This window comes from Syngnathus floridae, chromosome 19 (genome assembly GCF_059516105.1).
Source record: "Syngnathus floridae isolate MCC-2025c chromosome 19, RoL_Sflo_1.0, whole genome shotgun sequence".
NCBI lineage: Eukaryota > Metazoa > Chordata > Actinopteri > Syngnathiformes > Syngnathidae > Syngnathus > Syngnathus floridae.
Genome location: NC_142431.1, coordinates 2,895,903 through 2,917,547, shown reverse-complemented (window position 1 = coordinate 2,917,547; position 21,645 = coordinate 2,895,903). Strand labels below are relative to the sequence as shown.

Here is a 21,645-nt window from a genome sequence, read left to right as displayed (position 1 = left end):
TGGGTCAAAGGTCACAATAAACAGCAGGTTAAGTAAAACACACTCGCCATATTAAAATGCTGTAATTGAGGATTTAGTGAGTCCCATAAATGGAGCCCATTAAAAGTATGACTGTATTTGTTGAAGGGCTGACGGATGACCTAAAATGGAAAAAAAAAAGAACAACAGTTTTATCTGCCATTAAACAGAAAATATGAATTTCCCCCTGCTGCTTTATCGCTGCCAATATAACTCACTGTATGCCAGGTTCATAAAGTTTTTATTGAGGAGGGAAAATTGTTGCCAAAAAAAAATTCATAATCTTTCTCAAGCTCTTAAAGCAGCCATCTTGGGAATAGGATAAAAGTCGGTTTGAATTCCAACTGCTTGTTAATGACTTAACGCAACCGTTTGTCCAGTGCAGATAAGACACACAGACCTGTGGTAATTAAATAAACTCACTTTGCTTGTGGGGCGTTTCGCTGGGGTGCTGATTCATGCTGAATTAGGTTGATCGAATCTGGATTGAATCCACATTAGAGGTATAAACAAAATGTCGTACCCAAAAATCCATACAAGTGAATACCATCCATCCATCCATCCATCCATCCATCCATCCATCCATCCATCCATCCATCCATCCATCCATCCATCCATCCAGAATGTCATATCAGGTGATATCATGTGTTTGCATAAGTGTGCACACCCTCTCATAATTGATAATAAGATGATCAGATTCCAAGTCATGTTTAGTCAGTGGACACCTGCAACGATTTAAAGTGATTCAAATGAACCCTAAATACATTTTAGATGGAATTATTGCTAGAAAAGTTCAAATTTGTTTTCATCTAACAAAATTCTGCTATTTTTTTCCTGTTTAATGTTCAAGGATATAACCTGCGAAAAAATTGCCTCCAGTTAATTAAAAGTAAAACCGGTCTGTTCTCGCTTGTGCCGATTAATTCCCATATGGCATGGAAATCACTTTTTCGGGGTTGCATGGAGCATATGCTGGAATGATCGTTTAGGTGCTGATAGGGCGATATTTGAATTCATCCTCGAGGGAAGTTTACAGACGATATTTTGTTAAAAATATAAAGCGTTGGAAAATAGTGCTCAACATTACACGGCCTCACTGGCCGGAGTTGAAAAGACCGCCTCGGATCGGCGGGTTTTTATTGCCCGCTCCCCGAGGCTTGCTGCGATTGAAATTGTCAGAGTAGTCAATTAGGAATTAACTGGCAGGACCACAGAGAGAAAGCAGAAGTGACAGAGGGAGGGTGGGACGTCGGATGGCGCTCGGCGCTGGCTAAGGCAGGGGGTCATCGCGTACTTGAGCGCCACATTCCTCCCGAGCCGCTTTCATCCCGAGCATCCCGTTTTCCTCACATCAAAGTGCGACGTGAGTGTGTGCATGTCTGCCTTGTGATGTTCTTCCGCCGCTCTCGCGGCGAAGCTACACGTCGCCATGTTCCAACATCCAAAACACTGACGCTCCATCAAAGCAGCTCGCCGTCTCCTCTGATCTCGCCATCATCCTTCTTCGGCCTCCCGCAGCCTAAAAGGTCGGGCCTGTCCTTCGTTCGCTTTTTCTCCTTTTCGCCTCCTTACTCGCACCTCCACAGCAGCTCACTTGATGATGTGCCAAGGCGCTTCTTATTTTTCCTCGGGCTCCCTGGGCCTGACGCCAAATATATCTTCATCTATTCATCCTCTAAATAAATTCAGTCTTCATTCAAACAAACTGCTGATATTTAATAATTCTCCACTTTCCTACCTGGATTTTATTTTTTTCTCATGTTGTGTTTTCCTGCGTCTTCCCTAATCGTTCGGGTCACATCCCAACTGACCAATCAGCTCCTTCCAACCATTCGTGTCTTGTCCAAGCATCACCAAGCTTTCATGTTTTGGTTCCTTCTGCTGCTTTGGTTTTTAATTTTGAGAATTTACACATTCCTCGCATTCCAGTCAGTTTAGTGATGTTCATTGACTCCCAAGCAAATTTGGAATCCAACTCAAAATGTTTGTCATGAAACCTTAATTGTTAAAGTTCTTTAACCTAGACGAGCAATTTATTTATCAAATATGAAATGAAAAGAGACAAATCATCAGCTTAATCCAAATGCATCTGCATGAGGCTTTTTCAGTTCACAAAGGTTGTCTTTATAATTGAACTCCAATTTTAATTGCTCTAGGCGCTAATTAGAAGATGGTTGATACCCTCGCCAATTATGTAATTCATCCCTTCCCTTTGAAAAGTGCTGTATGGCTGAGTTTTGCTTTTGTTGTTAAACTAATTTAGGTAATCTACAGTTTGCCGTAAAGCCATATTAATTTATTCCAATCTGATTTTAATACCATTTATTCCATTCAGGGTCGGGAGGAACATTATAATGTGAATATTGCGTGTTTGAAAGAAGCATTTTGTGGACCTATTTGATGAGAAAATGTCATGACTTACGATTTATTTATTTATTTATTTATTTATTTATTTATTTATTTAATTCCATTTTTATTGTATTTTTTTAATTTATTTATTTAACCCCAAAATACACCCAAAAAGTTATTTTCAGAACCGTGCTAGCTAGCTGCCGAACCTTCATACCACATGGAAATTTTCAGCACCGCAAACGGTCTCACATTCATTCAGATACGGCCTTGGTTTTTTTTTTTCTTCCCATGTCAAACTTGGGAAAACTTGTTGACCAATTTTGCTCCGCTACCACAAAGATGTGAATGAAAAGACCTTCTCTTTTGTGCGCAGATTCTCCTTTAATAGATAAAAAAATGTTTTTCTACCAGACTTTGCTATGGAAACAATGAAAAGCCTTGTGGCGGTAATCAAAGTCTTTTGCTTTCTAAAGAAGTGTTAGGTGAGCATTGAAGTGATTTTTGGAAAATGCACAAGTAATTAGGAAAAAAAAAATACAAAAATCAAGTGTCAAAATGGATTGAATGCTGCAGTCCGCATACAAATTCACCTCACGTGGTGTAATATCTGGCTTCATCGGCTTCTTTATCATAAACAGCTTCATTTATCACAAGTGTCTTTGACTCCTATGTCCCTGGAGGTTTACGGCATTGCTCGAGTAATTACAGCATCCCACACATGAATATGGAATATGGAAAACATAATAGCATAATAACTGAAAAATAAAATAGTGATCATGAAGTGATGCCTTTTGCGGTACCTTCATTTAGTGGCTGTACAACTAAAATAAATTGGTAAAAAATATTTATAATTATATTGTTGGGCAACTTTCCCTTTTCGAAGATACCCCATTTGTATCCAACTGTTGTTCTTTACAGAGGATAAAGAATACGATAAATGACTTGAGTACCATTTGTGTCAAAATATCCTACCGGATTGTCTCAGAAAATTAGAATCTTGTGATAAAGTTTTTTATTTTCTGTAATGCAATTAAAAAAAACAAAAATGTCGTACATTCTGGATTCATTACAAATCAATATTGCAAGCCTTTTATTAATTTAATTTTTGTTTTTTAATTGCATTACAGAAAATAAAGAACTTTATTACAATATTCTAATTTTCTGAGACAGTCCTGTATAACACAGCAACATAATTGCTAATATTTTTTTATTTTTTTTGCGTAATGGTAAATCAAGAGAAAATATTCACTGAAGGAATTGAACCTTTGTATTAACCACAATTAGATGAAAGGTGGTACTGAATTGTAAAAAAAAATTGTTGAAACATTTAAAAAAATTAAAAAATTAAAGCCGCAGTCACATTGAGTCACCTTTACTCAACTTTCAAAGCCGAAAGAAGCCTCATTAGTAATGTCCCCGTTTATCAGCACAGGGCTTTTACAGCCACAGGCATGGGACGTTTTCCAACACCAATTCAGCTGACGGAGGTAGAAAATTAAAAAAAAAAAAAACCTGTAGCTTGCAAACGAAAGAAACGTACAAAAACGAGTGATGAGAAGATGGCGAGGAAAAGCAACAGTTGGAAAGGTGAAGAGGGAGACAAAGATAGTAGAGGGAGACGTAGCGTGCTAAGTGAATTAACTCCAGCAGGATAAGAAGCTTTGTGCTGACTGCCAACTTTGTTAATCCAACACACACACACATACACACATCTGGCCCGCAGAGACTCGGCACTCGTGTATAAATTTGGAGTGCCATAGGCTCGTTATTTGTGATGCCCTGCTTGTGTGGGCGTGTTTGTGCAATATGCAAGATGCCAAAAGTGAAGATGATCCAATGGTCATGAGGATAACCTTAAGGGTGTTAGCATTAGGTAAACGCATCCATTTTGTTTTGCATCAGACTCAAGCTAAAAGAAACACACAGCTTGTTAAGAGAGACTTGAGATAGTTTCAGTCCATGCAATATGTCGCAAGGGAAGGTCAGGAGAAGGCTAATGTGGCCATTTTTTATTTCGACACTAAGTTGGTCCACGTTTTCACATCAGCCGCATAAAGTGAGGTGACATTACCATAAAGATGAGAACGGCGGGTTTAAATCTCATAAGGACTTTGAAAGATTGATCCAATGGTGGGTCCAGATTATCTGCTATAGTGGTATTTTTTATGGATATTTAAATTTTATATATATTTTTTTAAATAAATCAAAGATGTTTAATGCTTTCTACATGAGTAGAAACACTTTGGTGAGATGTCAGATATATAAATATTAATATCCTCCTCGTCAGCGCTTCCTCATTGGTTAAGTTAACTCATCCTTGGCTAGGCTTAGCTTTATCTAACCTGTCCACAGCTCCGGCAATTTCCAACTCTCTGCCTCCCCACATAACTCGTTTGGCTATTACCCACTTCGTGGTGACACTGCCAGAATTTGCCATCAGCTCCCCAAAAAAAAAAAAAAAAAAATTGATTCTTCATCCTTACCATATCCTTTTAAAGCAGGCAGATCAAAACACTTCCTTGCATTTCTTCGGAATTTAGACATTTGGTTTCTATTTATTTCCATATTTTAGGTTTGCCCCTTTTAATCTGAGCCGTGTTGGCAAGTACTCACAGCAAATATGAATTTGTGGCCAGGCAACCCACAGGATTAAACAAATATAAACAAGAAAATGACAATATTGCGTGGCATCATAATGAGAGCATTATGATAATTAAATAGGCTTGGCTTATAATAATTTAAGAAACAATATATTTACATATCTGGGTTACTAGTCAACCCAACTACTTTCAATCTATTTTCTTTAACATAAAATATAAAATAATAATATAAAACTAGTGCTATGCTTCAGCAGCTGTGGTGTGGACAGACAGATGCTGATTAAATTTAATAGCATCAAACCCAGATCATCTGACACACATACCGTAAATGTAGGCTACTCACACACACGCACGATGTGTGTATTTGTGCATTATGGTTGAGTCATTAGTGATATTGCTTCTCTGCATCTGTTAGCTTAATCCGGTTCACTCGCATGAGCCGGGATGATCCTTTTGTGTGTGTGTTTTCAGGTACCGTATTTTCCGCACTATAAGGCGCACCTATAGTGCGGAAAATACGGTATTCCAACCTGTCATTGAGTGGCTATTAGAGCTGGTTGCTAGCTCGATCAACACTGAGGGACTTTTTGTCCCACAAATATATCACGTTATAAATTCCATAAAATTACGCAGTCCTAGCTGTAACCCCAAGTTAGTTTGAAAACCATCATCTCAGCTTCAAGACATTCAGGAGTGAATGTCTCCCATGAAGTCTTAACACCCCCAGAGGAGATCTTAAATCATCTCACTAATGATTCCAACTGTTTTATTAACAATTAAAAAGGCTAGAGTGGAAATGGTAGTGCACAAAGGCTAATGTGATCATTTGGTAGGAAAGTAAAGGCTCGATGGTAATTTCCTGCAAAAATAGCAGCTTCCACGCTTACGGAGATAGATGGTCTGGTTTAGAGGCGGGAAAAGTACAGCTCAGCACTTTTGGACTTTATCTATTAAAGAGGTAATATTGCATGATCAAGTGAAGAGACGGTGGGGGGAGTCACTCACATCCAACTCGCCCCCCCCTGACTGAGCGTACAGTTTCCACAATGGTCCCTCCTGACTTGTTGCCAAAACAGCTACATGACAAATGACCATGTGTGTTATTTGTAAGATTAAAAAAGGATGTTTACATGACATTATAGCGGGAGGTCAAGTGTAAGCTACCTCCAGATGTTTAAGGCCAGTTAAATCCATGTTGTTGTATTATTGTTGTAACTCCTCTTAAAAACATGTTACATTTATTTTAAATTGTTTTCTTCTAAAACCTTGACTAAGAACATGTTAATTAAACCTGCACATTTTCTCGTGAAGTGAAGCCGAACAATTTTTTTTCCTCTTTATTGTTTTTTTCCTTTCATTTGCCCGAAACGGCGGTCGCACAACAACCCAGTGATGAAACGACGACATTGTCGAACATGAAGATTAATTGTCGCTATTCAAACGACACACAACAATGATTCAGAACCGCATTGAAAATTGGTGTGAGCATTCCGCTAAAATGCCTTAAGTGAATGCACATGACATTTTCGTACGTCAAGCTTTTTATCATTAAAATCATTCTATTTCTCCAAAAAGGAAAAGTTTGCAGCATGGAAAGACTTAATAGATAATAAATGTCATACCTAGTAATAGCAACATAACAGTGTGAGTGCTACCCCGCTGTGCCTAAGTGGATTAGCAACAATGAGTGCTCTGTGGTGGACAAGACAATAGGCACGATCCCCGGGCGTCCTTGCATCACTATCAATTTTTAGTTCTCTTTTTCCATAAAATCACTTCAATATAGTTTTTGCATTAAAAGAATAATGGTGCTGAAAACAAAGATCACCAAATGTTTGATGTCTTTTTTTTTTTTATTATTATTAACTGTCACATTTTTCTTGGTTTGGATGTGTCATGCAGGAATGATTCTTAATACAACCCAGACATAATGAAATGTGATCTTTTGTTTTATTGCTATAATGTCAAAAAGGAACTCTTGACTTTTTTGGCTAATTCATCCTGGGCTGTGTTATCTCCTCTTGACACAAGTGTGTGTTTTTTTTTTTTTTTGTAATGAGAGCAGAGAGGATAATAAAACTTGTCTGGAACAATATAGTGGCTTTTGATACAAAAGAGTGTATGATTAGCATAATAAGTGACATTTCAATTGGTGGAGAGCCGACTTATCAAAAGCTTTGATAACAAGCTAGAATTAATGTTGTGGATAATGGAGTCTGGATGGGTGGAAAATCAGCAGGAGAAAGGGGGTCAGCGTGTTTATTAGAGGCGGGGAGGGGGGGCAACAAAGGCAGCCAGGTGTCAGGAAAGGAAAGGAGGTGGAAAGATGTTACAAGAAGCGTAGCGTTGTTTCGACATGTCGTCCGCACTTACTTCCCTTATTAGCCAAGCACAGGATGAAACAGGAAGGGGAGGGGGGGAGTGCACTGGTTGACACTTTCATTTGTACTTTTAAGGTCTACTTATTATCACCTTTCAAGAGAAAGCCATTTTTTCCTCCACGACTCTTTCCCACAGCACACAATTTTTTTGATTTTATTCTCCCACTCTTTCTTTTCTCTGGTATAATTGCATGCTTGATTAATTATAAGGGGATCAGAGAGTGAAAAGCAGAGATTGAATTTCAGCTCATAGAGGAGAAAGGAACCCGGCACCTAACATGTTCACACACAAGCTTGTCTTACTGTGTGATCAACTATTAAAATAGGATGGTGAACACCAAAGCTCAAAGCTGGTTTTGTTTTGTTATGTTTGTATTGTTTGAGCAAACCCGCATTAAATGTCGCTCACCACCAATCAATGGTGTCCAGTTTGTTTTGATGTTGTATTCCCTCTGTGTATTTACTGGAGGCTGCACACTATTTTCCATTATAAACCCAAATTGTGAAGCACAGAAATGTGAATTCTTCTCATATAAAACCAGACTCAGTCATTCCTTTATTAATTTTACAACCTTATAAGAGCCACAATGTGCAATCTTTCATTACATTCATTAATTGCATTTTCAGGGACTACAACAACGATGGCTTGTTAACTCAACAACTGAAACACGATTTAATTAGAAAGAAACAATTAAAACAGTGTGCATGGAATTGTAACAACAAAACAAGCTTGTCAAGAGGAATGACGATTACATCCCTGCTGAAATTAAGTTTGTTCATTTTCGGACGTGGCGGATAAAAAGATGTTGACATTTGCCATGTTTGCTTCTCGCTGACAAAGACTTTTAGATTTTATTGTCACTCAAATTACGTATCTCAAATAATCGGTCGCCATTTAAATGACAGGGGATGCCATTAATCCATTCCAGCCCTTCTAAAACATCAATTAAATGGAATTAAGAACAATTTGAGTTGAAGCGCTCCCTGCATTAGCCACTTGGGGGCAGTAGAAAACTGACGGATACTGCACTGTATAGACGGCTCCTCATAGAGGATAAAGAATATATGAAGAGTACTGTGATACGAAATGTCAAAATTTATGTGTTTAGTTGTGTGTTTTAGTCATTATGCTAGCAGAGTAAAGGTTTGTGCACTTTGGCGACCTTACACAGGATACACAGAATAAGAAAACAAATGGAACACTTTTTTAAAGTGTTGATCAGAAGTGAAAAGTCTGACCTACATGGATGTGATGGGAATAAATGAGCGCTCTGCTGGGATGGATGTTGTTTTGTCTCTTCCTTTCCACATGATTGACCACAGAAAATATTACAAAGCAACAAATCTCTACTCCTTCGCTCCCAAATCTTCGATCACGATGAATTTTTTTCCTTTCATTCCTCTTTTTTGCTGATCAGGTCCGGGTGTCTTTTATTTCACTGCAATACTTGAATATAATTTAATATATTCACCTCTTTACTTAAGTGTACGCATGTGTGTATTTATGTGAACACCCGTGCATAAATGATGTGATGTGATGTGATCAGACACCAATAAGAGCAAATCTCATTAACATCAAACTACTTCAGCGCTAATCAGGTTACGGCGCAAGCAGCAAGCCAATGGCGGCTCCTAATGCCATTAAGGCGAGCCGTGATTGGATTGGGATCTTATTTCGACTTCCTGAAGGCTGCCAGCATTTTAATCAAGTAAGCGCGGCAGCGGTGATGTCACAGGACGTTAGAACACCGAGAGAGTGATGTCACAGATCATTAAGATCGGAACGACGTTGGTGGGGATGAGTGGAGCGGACTGATGTGTTTTAGTCGATGTGTAGCTAAATAGACTTACTTTGGCTTCATGCAAAGACAATATAAGATTTTACAAAGGTTTGGAGAGTGGGTAAAGATGTAAATGGAGAAATTGCACGCCACTGGAAACTGAAGAATTTTAAGTGAATTAGGCCGCCTTTCTCTCATCTTTGTTAGAATACTTCTCAGCGAGAACTTTGCAATAGAATTAATTAGAATGACATTCAGGCTTCTTCTTCCTCGGAGTTGTTAATTGAGCTCAGTATTTGGGCAAAGCAAGAGTGAACTAATCCTCTGTTGTGGTTTTATGGATTTGCAAGAGAAACTGACTTTACTAGGCGGATTCAATTAAAAGTTAAAGAGGTCCACTTAAAGGAGAAGTTAGCAGTTAAAAAAAAAAAATCACTTTGGGTCATTTTTGGATCATCTGTTAAAAAAAATAATAATAATATTCAACTAAAATAAAATATCTGAGAGAAACTGACTTTAATAATTCAATTAAAAGTTAAAGAGGTCCACTTAAGGGAGAAGTTAACAATTAAAAAAAATAATCACTTTGGGTCATTTTTTGGATCATCTGTTAAAAAAAAAAAAAATAATAATACTAAATAAAATATCTGACATATCTGTCCTTGCTTTGTGCCTCTAATTTGAAATCTATAAAAATAATTGTAATAGACAATATTGAAAACCTCTGGACAATGTCATTCCCAAGATGGCCGCCCTATCAAGCACACTTACTGGGGCCCCCGTGACATTAGGTTAAAACAAAGCATTCTGGACAGTTTAATCAATTTAACCTGGCCAACCCTGCTGGAGCCACTCCATTCGTTGGTTGATTCTCCCCTCGATCGTCTCAATTTGAAACGGCGCGACGGCGTCGATCGGCGCTCGCTCTCTCGCTCTCCCGCTGCAGATCGATGGTTGAGGGCGAAAAGCTAATGACCCATCTCAGCAACCAATTCACTCAGCGCTGCTGCGCTCAGTACCTGTCCAAACCTGTGAGTGGCAAAGAAAGAGGGAGAGTCCTGCTCTAACTCGCAAAGTGAAAGCTTATTGAGAAGAATAAAGACCTTTAACAGAAGCCAAATATAAAGACTCATCTTGAGGGCGTGGGGTGAATGAAATATTGTGCGCCATATTCAAAAAAAGCATTTAGACCTAACCCTAACCCTAACCCAAATAAATGTATGAGCACCTCATATTATATACAGTAAAAGCTACAAAACAAAGTGACAACTCGTTTTCAAATCAGACGAGTAAAAACTGGTCGAATATTAAAAAAAAATTATTAAAAGTGAAGATAATTTGCAATTCTAGTAATGACACACAATTTGTCTTCCCGGGCCACATAAAATGATGTGGCGGGCCGTATCTGGCCCCCGGGCCTTGAGTTTGACACCCGTGTATAAGCCCCTGTGAAGTCTGAGTTCCAAGTACCAATGCTAATGTTTGCTTATGCTAACATTTCTACATGAGTAAATTTACAAAAGCCTTTTGAACATGGATTCCTTTGAAATAATAATGGCGTGCCAATTTACAACCACAACTGTAGGGGGCGCCCTTGAGCTAAAATAACCAACTTTAATCATCTCAATAATGCCACTTTGAGATGCAACGAGCTAACAAGGTTCGAACGTAGCCTCAGTTCACGAATGTCTCCAGCACCTCCGATTTTTACGTTCGAGTGTGAAGTTACTCACTCAATAAAAACAACACTCCGTTGGAGGAATTGAAAATATTCCCAGAATACACTGATCTATGCAGAACAGTATTGTAACGCAAGACTGATTATTTTGCGTCAAACTTTTCTCGCCTTTCTATCCCGCCTCCTTATCCAACCATCCATCTATCCAACCATCCATCCATCTCCCAGCTTCCCTTTTAGTTAAGCTCCAGTGCCTATCACATCTGAATTCATTTGCGCCTCAAGAGATGAGCATGTGTGTTGTTCTCCAACGTGTGTGTGTGTGTTCATGCAACATCAGCACTAAATGATTATAAAGCACAGTTATTAAAAAGTGCCATAATTACCAGCCCTTTGGCAAAAACAGACTGATATGAATTTACCTCACTTGCTCTCTGTGGGAAAACACACTCCAAAATTTATGGTGACACACACACATCCCCTGGCAAGAGCAAACAGAAAGAAGCCTAATGTCATTTATCACGTCTTTTCTGGCACACCGTCAATGACGATTATAAACCTTCTAACCCCTAAATTCGGGTTTTAATCCATCATTTGATTTTTGGAGAAGAAAGCATCCAACTGTGATATTTGCCCCCTTCAATTAACCTACAGGAGGGCAAGTATTTAAAAAAAAAAATAGTTGTTAAAAAAAAAGAATGATTTATCGGAAAGGAATTTGACACAAGATAGCTGAATTCACAAGTAGTATGTTTTTGTCAGCACTGCTGTCAGCCAATATTTTTCAAACCTTCCAGGATTCTACTGTAGCCCGTCCAATAGCAAATATTGATTTTGAATTATGTCTGACCGGGTGGATGAGGTTTCTGAGGTTAAAAGGTAAACTCGGTTCATTTTTATCACAGCTTTAGCAGATCCAACTTCCTAAGACTTGGAAATCTGATAAAAGAACTCAATAACTGAGTTGCAAGATTTAGGAAAAGTGGATTTAAAGTTCAAATCTCCCCCTTAAGATTTGTCCTAATTACAAAATAAGGCAACATAAGAAAAAATGGATTCATTTAGGCTGCAAAAAGTTTTAAAGTTGCATTTTTTGGATTGTGCTGTTTTCCGTATTTGTTTTGCGCCGCTGAAAAAGTTCTCCGCTCAGTGTGAATTTCTGAATTATTCATCCATTTTCACACGATTGGGCTAATTCATGTAGCAAATCAAGTGCATCTTTTTCACATTACGCGCTAGCCGCTCGCCTCCCGAATCAGCATCCCTGCATGCTTCAACCGACACTTGATGAGGCCGCAGTGTGACGCGTGTTACTTCTAACACCCTCACTTACAAAAAAAACATCATTGCATTCATTGATCCATCTTTGGCATCAGATTCGGGATGGATTAAAAAGCATGATGTAGCTCATCAAAGCAATCAAGGCTGCTGTTGAGGACTGCTTCTTCAAATGGAGTCAAAAGACAAACCTGATTGATATGTGATGTGCGTCCACCGTGGAAAACCATTTCAGCATTTATTTGCTAGCTTTGCAGTCCAGTTTAAGCATATTATTGAATGAGCACAAATTGGCCACCCTCTTAAATACCGTATTTTCTGCACTATAAGGCGCACCTTCAATGAATGGCCCATTTGAAATTTTTGCCCATATATAAGACGCATCAGATTATAAGGCGCATAGAATAAACAACTCAACGTTGCTCAAACGTTAATGCAATCACAATGTAGTAACACTCGAAATAGTGAAATCAATATATCAATAACTCGACGTTTCTCAAACGTTAATATTACACAACACACAAAATAAACACGTAAAGCTTATTTTAATAAATTAGTCCTCATCTACGAATACATATTGGTCCATATATAAGGCGCACCAGATTATAAAACGGCTTTTGAGAAAATTGGAGGTTTTTAGGTGCGCCTTATAGTGCGGAAAATACGGTAGATACAAATGAAATTCTTTGCTTAAAAAGGAAACCGAGTCAAAAGTTTTCAATAAGAGCTTCAAGGATGTAACCCTGAAAATGTAGCTAAGTATGCATATCTCCAAAGACGTCAGAAAAAAGGGATTATTATTACAAATTAGTATCAGCCGGACAAACTAGCACTAACGTTTCTGCAACACAGGAGAATCTATTTGTCCTTGTTTATGACAAGTGATGGGAAAAAAAACACACGATTATCTAATCATTGCACTAAGTTTACCCCTTTGGCCATGTGATGTTGTACAAGGGCAACTGTGTGGGCGGGCAATGTCCACGCACAACAATGATGATCGAGCTGGATGAGTGTTCATTTTGTTACAGATGAGGCACTGTGGCAAGACACAAGATGATGTTGACATTATTATAAAAAGTGGGAAAGTCAATGCAATAAAATTGCTTGATAAAAAGGTAATTATTAAAGTCATTATTTGGACTGCTATGTTTTGGCAAGCAGACCAATCGGCAGTAAATAACAAATAATCTAAGATTCACTGACAGTTGGTTGGTCATGCGAGAGAGATTCACGCCAAAATGTCCGGTTGTTGGCGGTGTGCATCGGCATCGTTCCTCAGCAAAGAGCTGAGAATCTGTGAAGGCACACTTCAGCATGGATGCTTCTAAATGTCATCGCTTAAGAGTGAGTAAAAAAAAATAAATCACAGCAGTGGTTCTACTCTGCCTGTGGTAGACCCATAAGCCGTGTTTCATTCCACCCTGGCTTATTTTGTCTCCTGGAGACTCGCTGTTTGTGATTATCAGCTCCAAAACAGACACAACACACACTCCCACCATCCACCTGTCATAACCAGCTGGCACACACACCTGGCTCACCGGAATTGGCACCAAAAAAGTTACCATAGCAACCATACGGTGTTGGCCTGGCATTGGTGGGCACTGTCATGGTAACGGCAGAACAGTCAAGTGGGCATTGCCCCAAACATGCAGGCTGGGTTGAATGCAATTATAGAACAAAAATATTTTGAAAGGTTTAAATTTTGACTCAAATAAATTTCTTTTTTTTATTCTCCAGTTTCTCCTATAATCCAAAATATGAATATCATGTTACTTGGAGACTCCAAAGAGTCCTCAGGTATGCTTTTTTTTTTTTTTTTATGTAACATTGCAACTTTTTAGTTAATTTTTTCAGTGTTGAACAAAAAAAAAGTCACATGGATGCATTCTCCACATTTCTATCATTATTTTAGTTGACCTTGTGTCCTAATTCCACTGTTGGTTCCTGTTTTACACCAACTGTTTGCATTTTTATGTCTGTTTAAAACAAAACACAAGTCTGCAACAAATTCACTTCATATTTGCAGCTTCCTGTGAAGTCTTGACAAAAACACAACCAACTGTGCGTCTGGCAAAGCACTGCAGCCAAAAACTGGCTGTGGTCGTTTGGACTAATCCCTCGTCCTAGTGGTTGACTTGTCGCTTTGGGAATAGCTTGCATAAAGTAGCCAGGATGAAAAAAATAAAATACATAGGAAAAGCTGGGAGACAATGCTACGCTTGGCTTTTGTAGCATCCTATTGGATGCGGCGAGGTTTTACTTTGTAGGAATGTTTTAGTTGATAGTCGTCGGGCGAGTTTAGAATAATTGTCTGCACGGGCAAATTACAAAAGCTTGTTAAATGACGAGCTGAAAAACTGGCTTGTTGGTAAGAGTGTACGGTATGCACAAGTGCATATTTGTGGGCAAGTGTGTTTACACATTCCCACACCAGGTTGCATACCTGAGATCTGAACGGGTGTCAAAATAACTTGGCAAAGATTAACGAAAGTCTCCTCATATTTCTTTCTAATGTAAACACACTTTTGTGTAGCTGTACTGTTTAAGCGGCTAAGGCTTCAGAACTGGACGCAAATAATACACAACGTTCACATGAGAGCACAAATTGAACATACTGTCTACTAATGCCTTGTCTAAATTTGACTAATCCTACAAAATAAGAGCAAGGTAAAAGTCTGTCAATTACTGTATTTTCCGGACTATAAGGCGCACCATTAATGCATCATGTCAGATTTTTAATCCAAATCAAATCATTCTCCATATTATCTTTTTTATTTCAACTTCAGACGCAACAAATGACTTTATAATCAAAAAATAATGATCCATAGTCTTTTTGATTCATGATTCATAGTCTTCAGTGGGCCACTTATGATTGATTTTATGACACAATGCTTCGGGGCAGTTTAAATTTAGGAATTTGGTCCATATATAAGGCGCACTGTCAGCTTTAGAAAAAAATTTAGGTTTTTAGGTGCGCCTTATAGTCCGGAAAGTACGGTAGTAGTTGTTGCACTAATTTACACTAGATTTGAGTTACAACATTAGGAACCAGAGTTGTGAAAGACCAAGAGACAACTTCATGCCTCCGTGCACAATCATCCAGTATCTCAGGTTATTCTAATTATTTTGAATATATTTTTGTTTCATATTTATATTTATTTATCTGCTTGTTTATTTAAATTTTTGATGACTTTTTGACTTTCTGTCAAGCAGTATGTTGCTAGTTCACAGCACCCTGTTATGTTGTAATGCTGTCGACAATTCTGACATGTCTTGTGTGTTTCTATATAAAGTTCATGTTTTCGGAAAAGGAGAGGGACATGGCGACAGGAAAGGGGCTAATTTGCTGGACGATTCCAGGGCAGAAATCCACAGAACAACAAACTCGCCAGTGCGCACCAGCAATCTAGCTGCTGTAATAACCTTATTAGAGGTATTGCTCCTCTAGATCCAGACGAAGATTGTCTATGCAAATATTCCTGTCTCGGAGAGCGAGAAAAGGGTGCTCGCATCTTCTATACGCAAGAGGGCCACTGCCTGAAGATAAAAACTCTCAGACTATATTTATTGTTGTCTCCCTACATTTCCACAAGCTGTATTTATAGTGTGCAAGAATTCATAATTTTTTTTTTATTTGTCATGATGTTTATTCAACCTGGCTTTGACATGCTGTCGCCGCTATTGGTGGCATCTGGGTGAGTTATTTACCTTGCAGGAAATGTGTTGAGCATTGACAAGTTAATAATATAATTGTGAGGAATGCACAGAGGAGTAAAGTGCAATGAGTGCAGATTTGTGGTATTTGAAGAAATTAGCATCAAGGTCATGCTTGGACTGAAGCACCACGGCGGAGGGAGATTTTGAGAGCAATAATTTGGTTTTAAAAAAAAAATCTCAGAATGGCTTCCTGTATTTCGTCTTTTATTTTTCAATTTCGTTTCTCTGAATTGAAACGCCCCTGTATGCTTTTTCAACTCGTAAACCATCACAGGTATAAATTTTTGGCAGATTATAAAGCAGAATAAATGAAAGAATTTTTGGATCAAGCACGCTCTGCCTTTGTGATGCCACTCCCGTTCTCAATGCCACAAAGTGTTCCTTTGTTTCGAGCAACCGCGTTCGGCTTTTGTGACATCACGCATTCACTTTCTGGAATTGTGACATTTGTGTGTTTTGGAGCAAAGTGTATTTCAATGTTTTTATCTTGGTCACGCCACGGATTAGGCCGAGTTTTCAACTCTTAAGTGTTTCTGGTATTGTAATGTCAAGGTCAGAATTCACCCAGGGCTCTTTTGAACAGTTTTTTTTTTTTTATGACATCACACCAAAGAGTCACTCTTCTTTTCAATTTCACAATTTCTTTCCTTTTTCTTATGTCAATAGTTCCCGGTTTTTGGTCACACTTATAATTTGCCCAGGGCTGTTCTCCACTTGTTTTGTGACTTTAAAATAACTAAATTTACACTTTGTGATGTCTCATTGATTCATCCCTTCAACCGTTTTCTGGCATTGTGACGTAATTATGGAGATTTATCCATGAGTTCAACAAAATGAAATCAAATTATGCCCCAAAAAATAATAATCAAACTATAAAATGATTGTTTTTGTCCAATTGTTTTAGCTTTGTGATGCTAAACTGAAATCCACCCCTGATTTCAACTCCACACATCAACCTTTCAGACGTCATGTCGATAATTCTTCACTTTTTTTTGGTTGTTTTTTGGTGCGCAACCATTCCCCCCCCCCCCCCCCCCCGATCATGTGACGTCACGCCATCACGCGCGTGCACGCCGCCGCTCGCTTGTCTCCTCTCCGTCGCGCACGCGCATCCTCACTCAAAGTGTGGCGTCCTAGTGAGCAAGCGCGTTGGGGAAGCCGAAAGCCAGAAAAGCGAAAGGACAGAATGGAGCGCTTGACTCCGCTGCGGAGGCAGGAATAATAAAAAACAAATTGTCGTAAGAAACGTCCATAGAGACACTTGAAGACGGAGAAACTCGCGGAAGAAGCACAAACTTTTTGGGGGAAACTGTTCCAGACGCTCGCCCGGACTCCGTTTAAAACATGGATACACTTTTCTCTCTTTTCCTGGGACTCCTGCTCCTTTTTGTTGCGGGCATCTCCGGCCAGATACCACCAGGTAAGGCAGGAAAAAAAACGTTTGCTTGTAGTCGTGCTAAATCGTTTGTTCATTCAGAGAAACTCTTGAATTTAAACGAGTTCCTGCCAGGTAAGTATTTTTAGGCGGAGCCGAAAAAGTTGGCAACAACCTGCGCGCTTGCTGTATCGTCTTCGAAATGTTTGAAAATGCATATTCATGCCGCAACGTGTAAATATTAAGTCTTATTTATGCTAAAGTGTCGTTATCGGCGTCGAAAATAATGTTAATTTAAACCACGGGACGTTCATTGGTGCAGTTGGCCAAGCTGTGCGTTGTCAGTTGATTTTCACTATTTGGTTCTGCAAAAATAAAGTTTGCTGATCAGTGCCACTTTTAACATAACCACTTAAAAAGGCAAAAAAAACCGTGCAAAAAGTTCTTTTGACAAATGACGTATATTTAGTTGATTATTTACTCGCTTTTTTTTTTTATTGCTGTTCAGGGTTAAAGTCAATAATATAAATTAATGTATCCAGATAGTCCGATTGATTACTGTGCATGTTGCAACCGTCATGGTCTGACTGCATTTATTAAAATGTTAAAGGTTACATGCACAGAAATATCTACAGATTTAGATTTCTTTGCATCGACTTAAAATTCCATCTGCGTATACAGCACCATTTTTTAGCTGTCGTGTTTTCAATACAGTATTTGATTAAACCGCTCAATGCCATTTTTTTTTGTAGACTTAATTTTTTTGTGCAGTAACTGTCTTAAAATGATGACCACACATTACCTATATAATGATACAATTGCTATTGTTTGCAAAATATGGAAATATTGTGACATGGAGTCATAGTTGTGGAATATTTCAGTATACTCTGCAATTCCTAGATCCAGTGTGTGTATGTCGTGTACTGTATTTGTATGAGCTGACCTCCAATCTGACCTCACTAAAGCTTTATTAAAGGTGACTTGCCCACACCACGCTTCATTTATGTGCCTGGGCATGATCAGAAACTGTACGAGGGGGAGGAAAAAGTCGGCTCCAGCAAGCCTAGGCTCGTTGATGATTTGCATAAAAATTACACATTAATTACCACCTTTTCGAGCTTTATTGCCCGGCCCCTCCTTCCTCTAGCCCAGCCTTCCATCCCCTAACTACTCCCCTGGTGCCCCTCCCCGGGGGCCATTTGGTCTGCAGGGCAACAAATGTGTGGAATTTCTTTGAGGCCTCCCTGGGAATGCGAACACAGTTAATTTGCAAGTAAATACGAGGTGCTGCTTTACATAGCCTAGAGGTGGGGTCGTTGTAAATGTGGTGCGAGAAAAAAAAATTGTTGCTTCTAAACTGGGGGAACAGTGGAACCCCCAAAATTGAGCCGTCTATCCTGTTATGCTGGTTGACTTTCAAGTTGTTTTAATTTCAAGACGACTTCCCAGGGTCAAAGGTCACCATTGTTCGTTTAACGACGACACAGGCAATGCTATAAAATGTGTGCAAGTCCAAAAAGTGAACCATTGCCATAAATCGCTCACCTTTTGAAGATGGACATTTTGAGTGGCAACATGGTGTCACCAAGTCAAGTATTAGGTATTGCTCGATTTTTTTTTTTTCTTTCAGTAAAAAGTGTAATTGTGTTGCTACTTTTCTGACAGAATTGCTTCGATCAGTGGTTTTCAAAATGTGCTATAATAAATGCCACTAGTAGTATACAGGCTCCCTCTGGTGGTAAGTGAAAGTATTGCCGAATTAAATGTATTCAACCTGTTTTAAGAAGTCATTATGATAGTGTCCAAACTATTATGAGTGTTTTCAATAATGCTAGGCCATAGTATTCTGGTACTTGATGGAAAAAGTTTGCTGTGATTTATTTTTTTCCAGTATTGGTTGGACTAAAAATTGCATTTTGGGCACATTTGTGGTCATTACATTGAAAACCAAAGCTGTGATTGGTCAAATTAGGCTTTGAGATGTCACAGGTCTCCTTGAAATAGACTGCAGATCAGTTGAGAAAGAATTAAAGCTGTCAGATTGCTATGGGATTGTTTCTCTAAATCACTTTTACCATTTCTACTTCTCCCCATTTTATAATGTCCCCAATGAAATTAGGCCGTATTAAACGATGAGCGTGGTCTCTCTCTGGCATCCGCGCTTATCATGGCTGCTCTGCGGCAACCTCGTTTGGGCTTATCACCTTCCACGCTCCGAGTAATAAATGTGGTCCGGCGTGTCTGCCGCGCTGCTTTTTACAATGTCAATAAGCGAGCGCGTGTCGATGTGACAACTTCTCAAAATGCACTGACCCACGTTGACAGCGTCTTTAATCTTAATGAAGTGCGATAATTGCGTTCCATTAGCTTCCCTGGTCGAATCACATAGCCGGTTTAATTAGAATTGTAAATCGTGCTTTTTGCATTTGGAGTCCAAGTACAAAGTTGGTTTTAATTATAATGACTTCACGGAGCCTTTTTGGAAGATGAAACAGAAATGTGTTTTTTTTTTTTCCTCGGCAAAAAAAAAGAGGGAAGAGGGAGAGAAAGTGAGGAGGAGGAGGAGGAGAAGAAAAAAAACAACATGCAACCATTGGTTTTTGGCCGTGGGCATCTCGTCCACTCAAGAGACTGTGAAAACGGCAGGAGGGGTGCATCTGTGTGTTTTTCTGTCATATCCGCTCTGTGTGTGTGTGTGTGAGTGTGTGAGAAGAGGCAGTGTGGTTCTTTTATAAGCCTTCTGTAGTAAAGTGACACAGAGAGAAGCATGTGAAATACTTGCTTTTCATTTTGATTCCCGTGAAAATCCCTTCCTCGTTCAACTGCGGCCAAATCAAAGAAGGGTTTTTATTTATTTTCTTGTTAAAAGTAATGCCTCCAGTCTGCCGCCGTGCCCATCTTCCTTAATGTCTTGTGCTCAAATCAAACGCCTCTCTGCTCAAAGCACATCTCTTTCTATGGATTTCAATTTGGTTGCAGATTAAAAAAAAAAAAAAAATCTCTTGAAAGTACCGGCTCGTTCGGTTTGGGGAAGGGGGGTGGGGGGGGGGTGTCTGTAGGCAACCCACACGCGCGTGTGGAAAATGTAATTAATCTGCTCAGAGAATTCATTAGCTAATCCCTCATTAGACTTGGTGTGCTCGAATGAATCGGAGTTTTTTTTTTTTTGCACCGAAAGACGCAAATACTGTGACCTTCCAGTCTCTTAACGCTGAATCTTCCTCTCATTTTCCAAAGTGAGCGTGATAGCCAATAGCTTAATCTTCCGGTAGTGTGAAATCTTTCAAATGTACTCGAGTGACAAATACTTCCCACGACTGTCAGTCCGGTGCAAGTGTCACATGAAGGGTGCCAAGCAATTAGTCAGGAGATCAACATGGAGAAGGTGCTGATGGAAACGGAGGGGAGAGTTTTTGCAAGGCGATCCGGAATTCAGGAAAGCTCATATCCCTGATGAATGATGGTGTTGGTGGAGTGTCATCCATCTCATTGGTGGCCCTGTTGGGTTCAGGTCACAGCTGTCTGTACAGAGAAGCCTAAAAAGAAATGGCGAAATGACAGATTAAGTAATCAGCGCTCAGATGATTAATTACATTGTTGGGTGTAAATGTTCACACAACAGTTTTTTTTTTGTTTTTACAAAAAGTGCAGATTTGGAATATTTTCAAGGTTAGCACAAGTGTTAGCACAAGTGTAAGGGAGGAAAGGTTAAAGGTCAGGTAGCAGGTGGGGCGGGTTAACCATGTGTTGGTTTAATTTGGTGTAAGGGAACATGTGCAAAGCTCACTTCCGTTAAATATTTACAGCCTGGTGTCAGATTAAGTTTCAAATTGTGGTTTTTCAAATTCAGGTTGGGTCTTTTATTGTTGACTTGTACTGGTCAAGTGAATGGATGACGTCATGTGCATGCTATTTATCTAATTCTGTTTTTTTTCCCCCCTCCTCTGTTGCTTTCTTGGATCCAGCTCACATTGGGCGCTCGGAAAAAGGTGAGTTTCAATTAGCCAGCTAATTGCTGAGCTCCACCATCATCCAATTGTCTCATGTCCACCTTTTATTTTTGGGATTCTTTTACACGTCGTTTCAACGGTGTTGGTTCTTCGTCATCCGTCTTCAAGCTGTGGTGTCATTACTAACCAACAATTTAATTTTGTGTTGAGTCATTTAAAAAAAAAAAAAGGTGTGCTGCGGATTGTGTCGTTCCCTCTGTAAAACATTATTTAATACAAAAATAACAGACTTAATGGAAGTGCAGCCGTGCGGTAATACTGTCAGTTCACATTATGCAGGACAGGCTCTTTGGCAGCTTTTACATGTGTTCCAACTAATCTCAGTAGATCTCAACTCGACACAGTCCCCGAAACAATGATTTTGTGATTTGCTTCCTTTTGGCTCTTTTTGTTCAGTCTGTTCCTGTAAGCAATTCATATTTACACAATAATATTAGAATAAGAAGTTAGCC

At 39.1% G+C, this 21,645-nt stretch overlaps 1 protein-coding gene and 1 long non-coding RNA gene across 13 annotated transcripts in view; both read left to right on the top strand.

Moving 5' to 3' along the window:
* The first annotated feature begins 14,796 nt into the window (after positions 1-14,796).
* Positions 14,797-16,553, top strand: LOC148381634 (uncharacterized). Its single transcript, XR_015854385.1, has 2 exons — positions 14,797-15,202; positions 15,385-16,553. It is a non-coding gene; the product is annotated as an uncharacterized LOC148381634 (long non-coding RNA).
* A 364-nt stretch (positions 16,554-16,917) lies between these two features.
* ptprk (protein tyrosine phosphatase receptor type K) overlaps positions 16,918-21,645 on the top strand; it is a 49,339-nt gene continuing 44,611 nt past the window's right edge. For 11 of the 12 annotated variants that reach the window (XM_088361512.1, XM_088361508.1, XM_088361507.1 and 8 more), the window contains exons 1-2: positions 16,918-17,228; positions 21,149-21,172. In XM_088361512.1, the coding sequence (XP_088217638.1) occupies positions 17,153-17,228; positions 21,149-21,172 (100 nt within the window). In that variant the 5' untranslated portion in view covers positions 16,918-17,152. The remainder of the gene's footprint in view (positions 17,229-21,148; positions 21,173-21,645) is intronic. The other variant, XM_088361503.1, reaches the window with a different exon arrangement.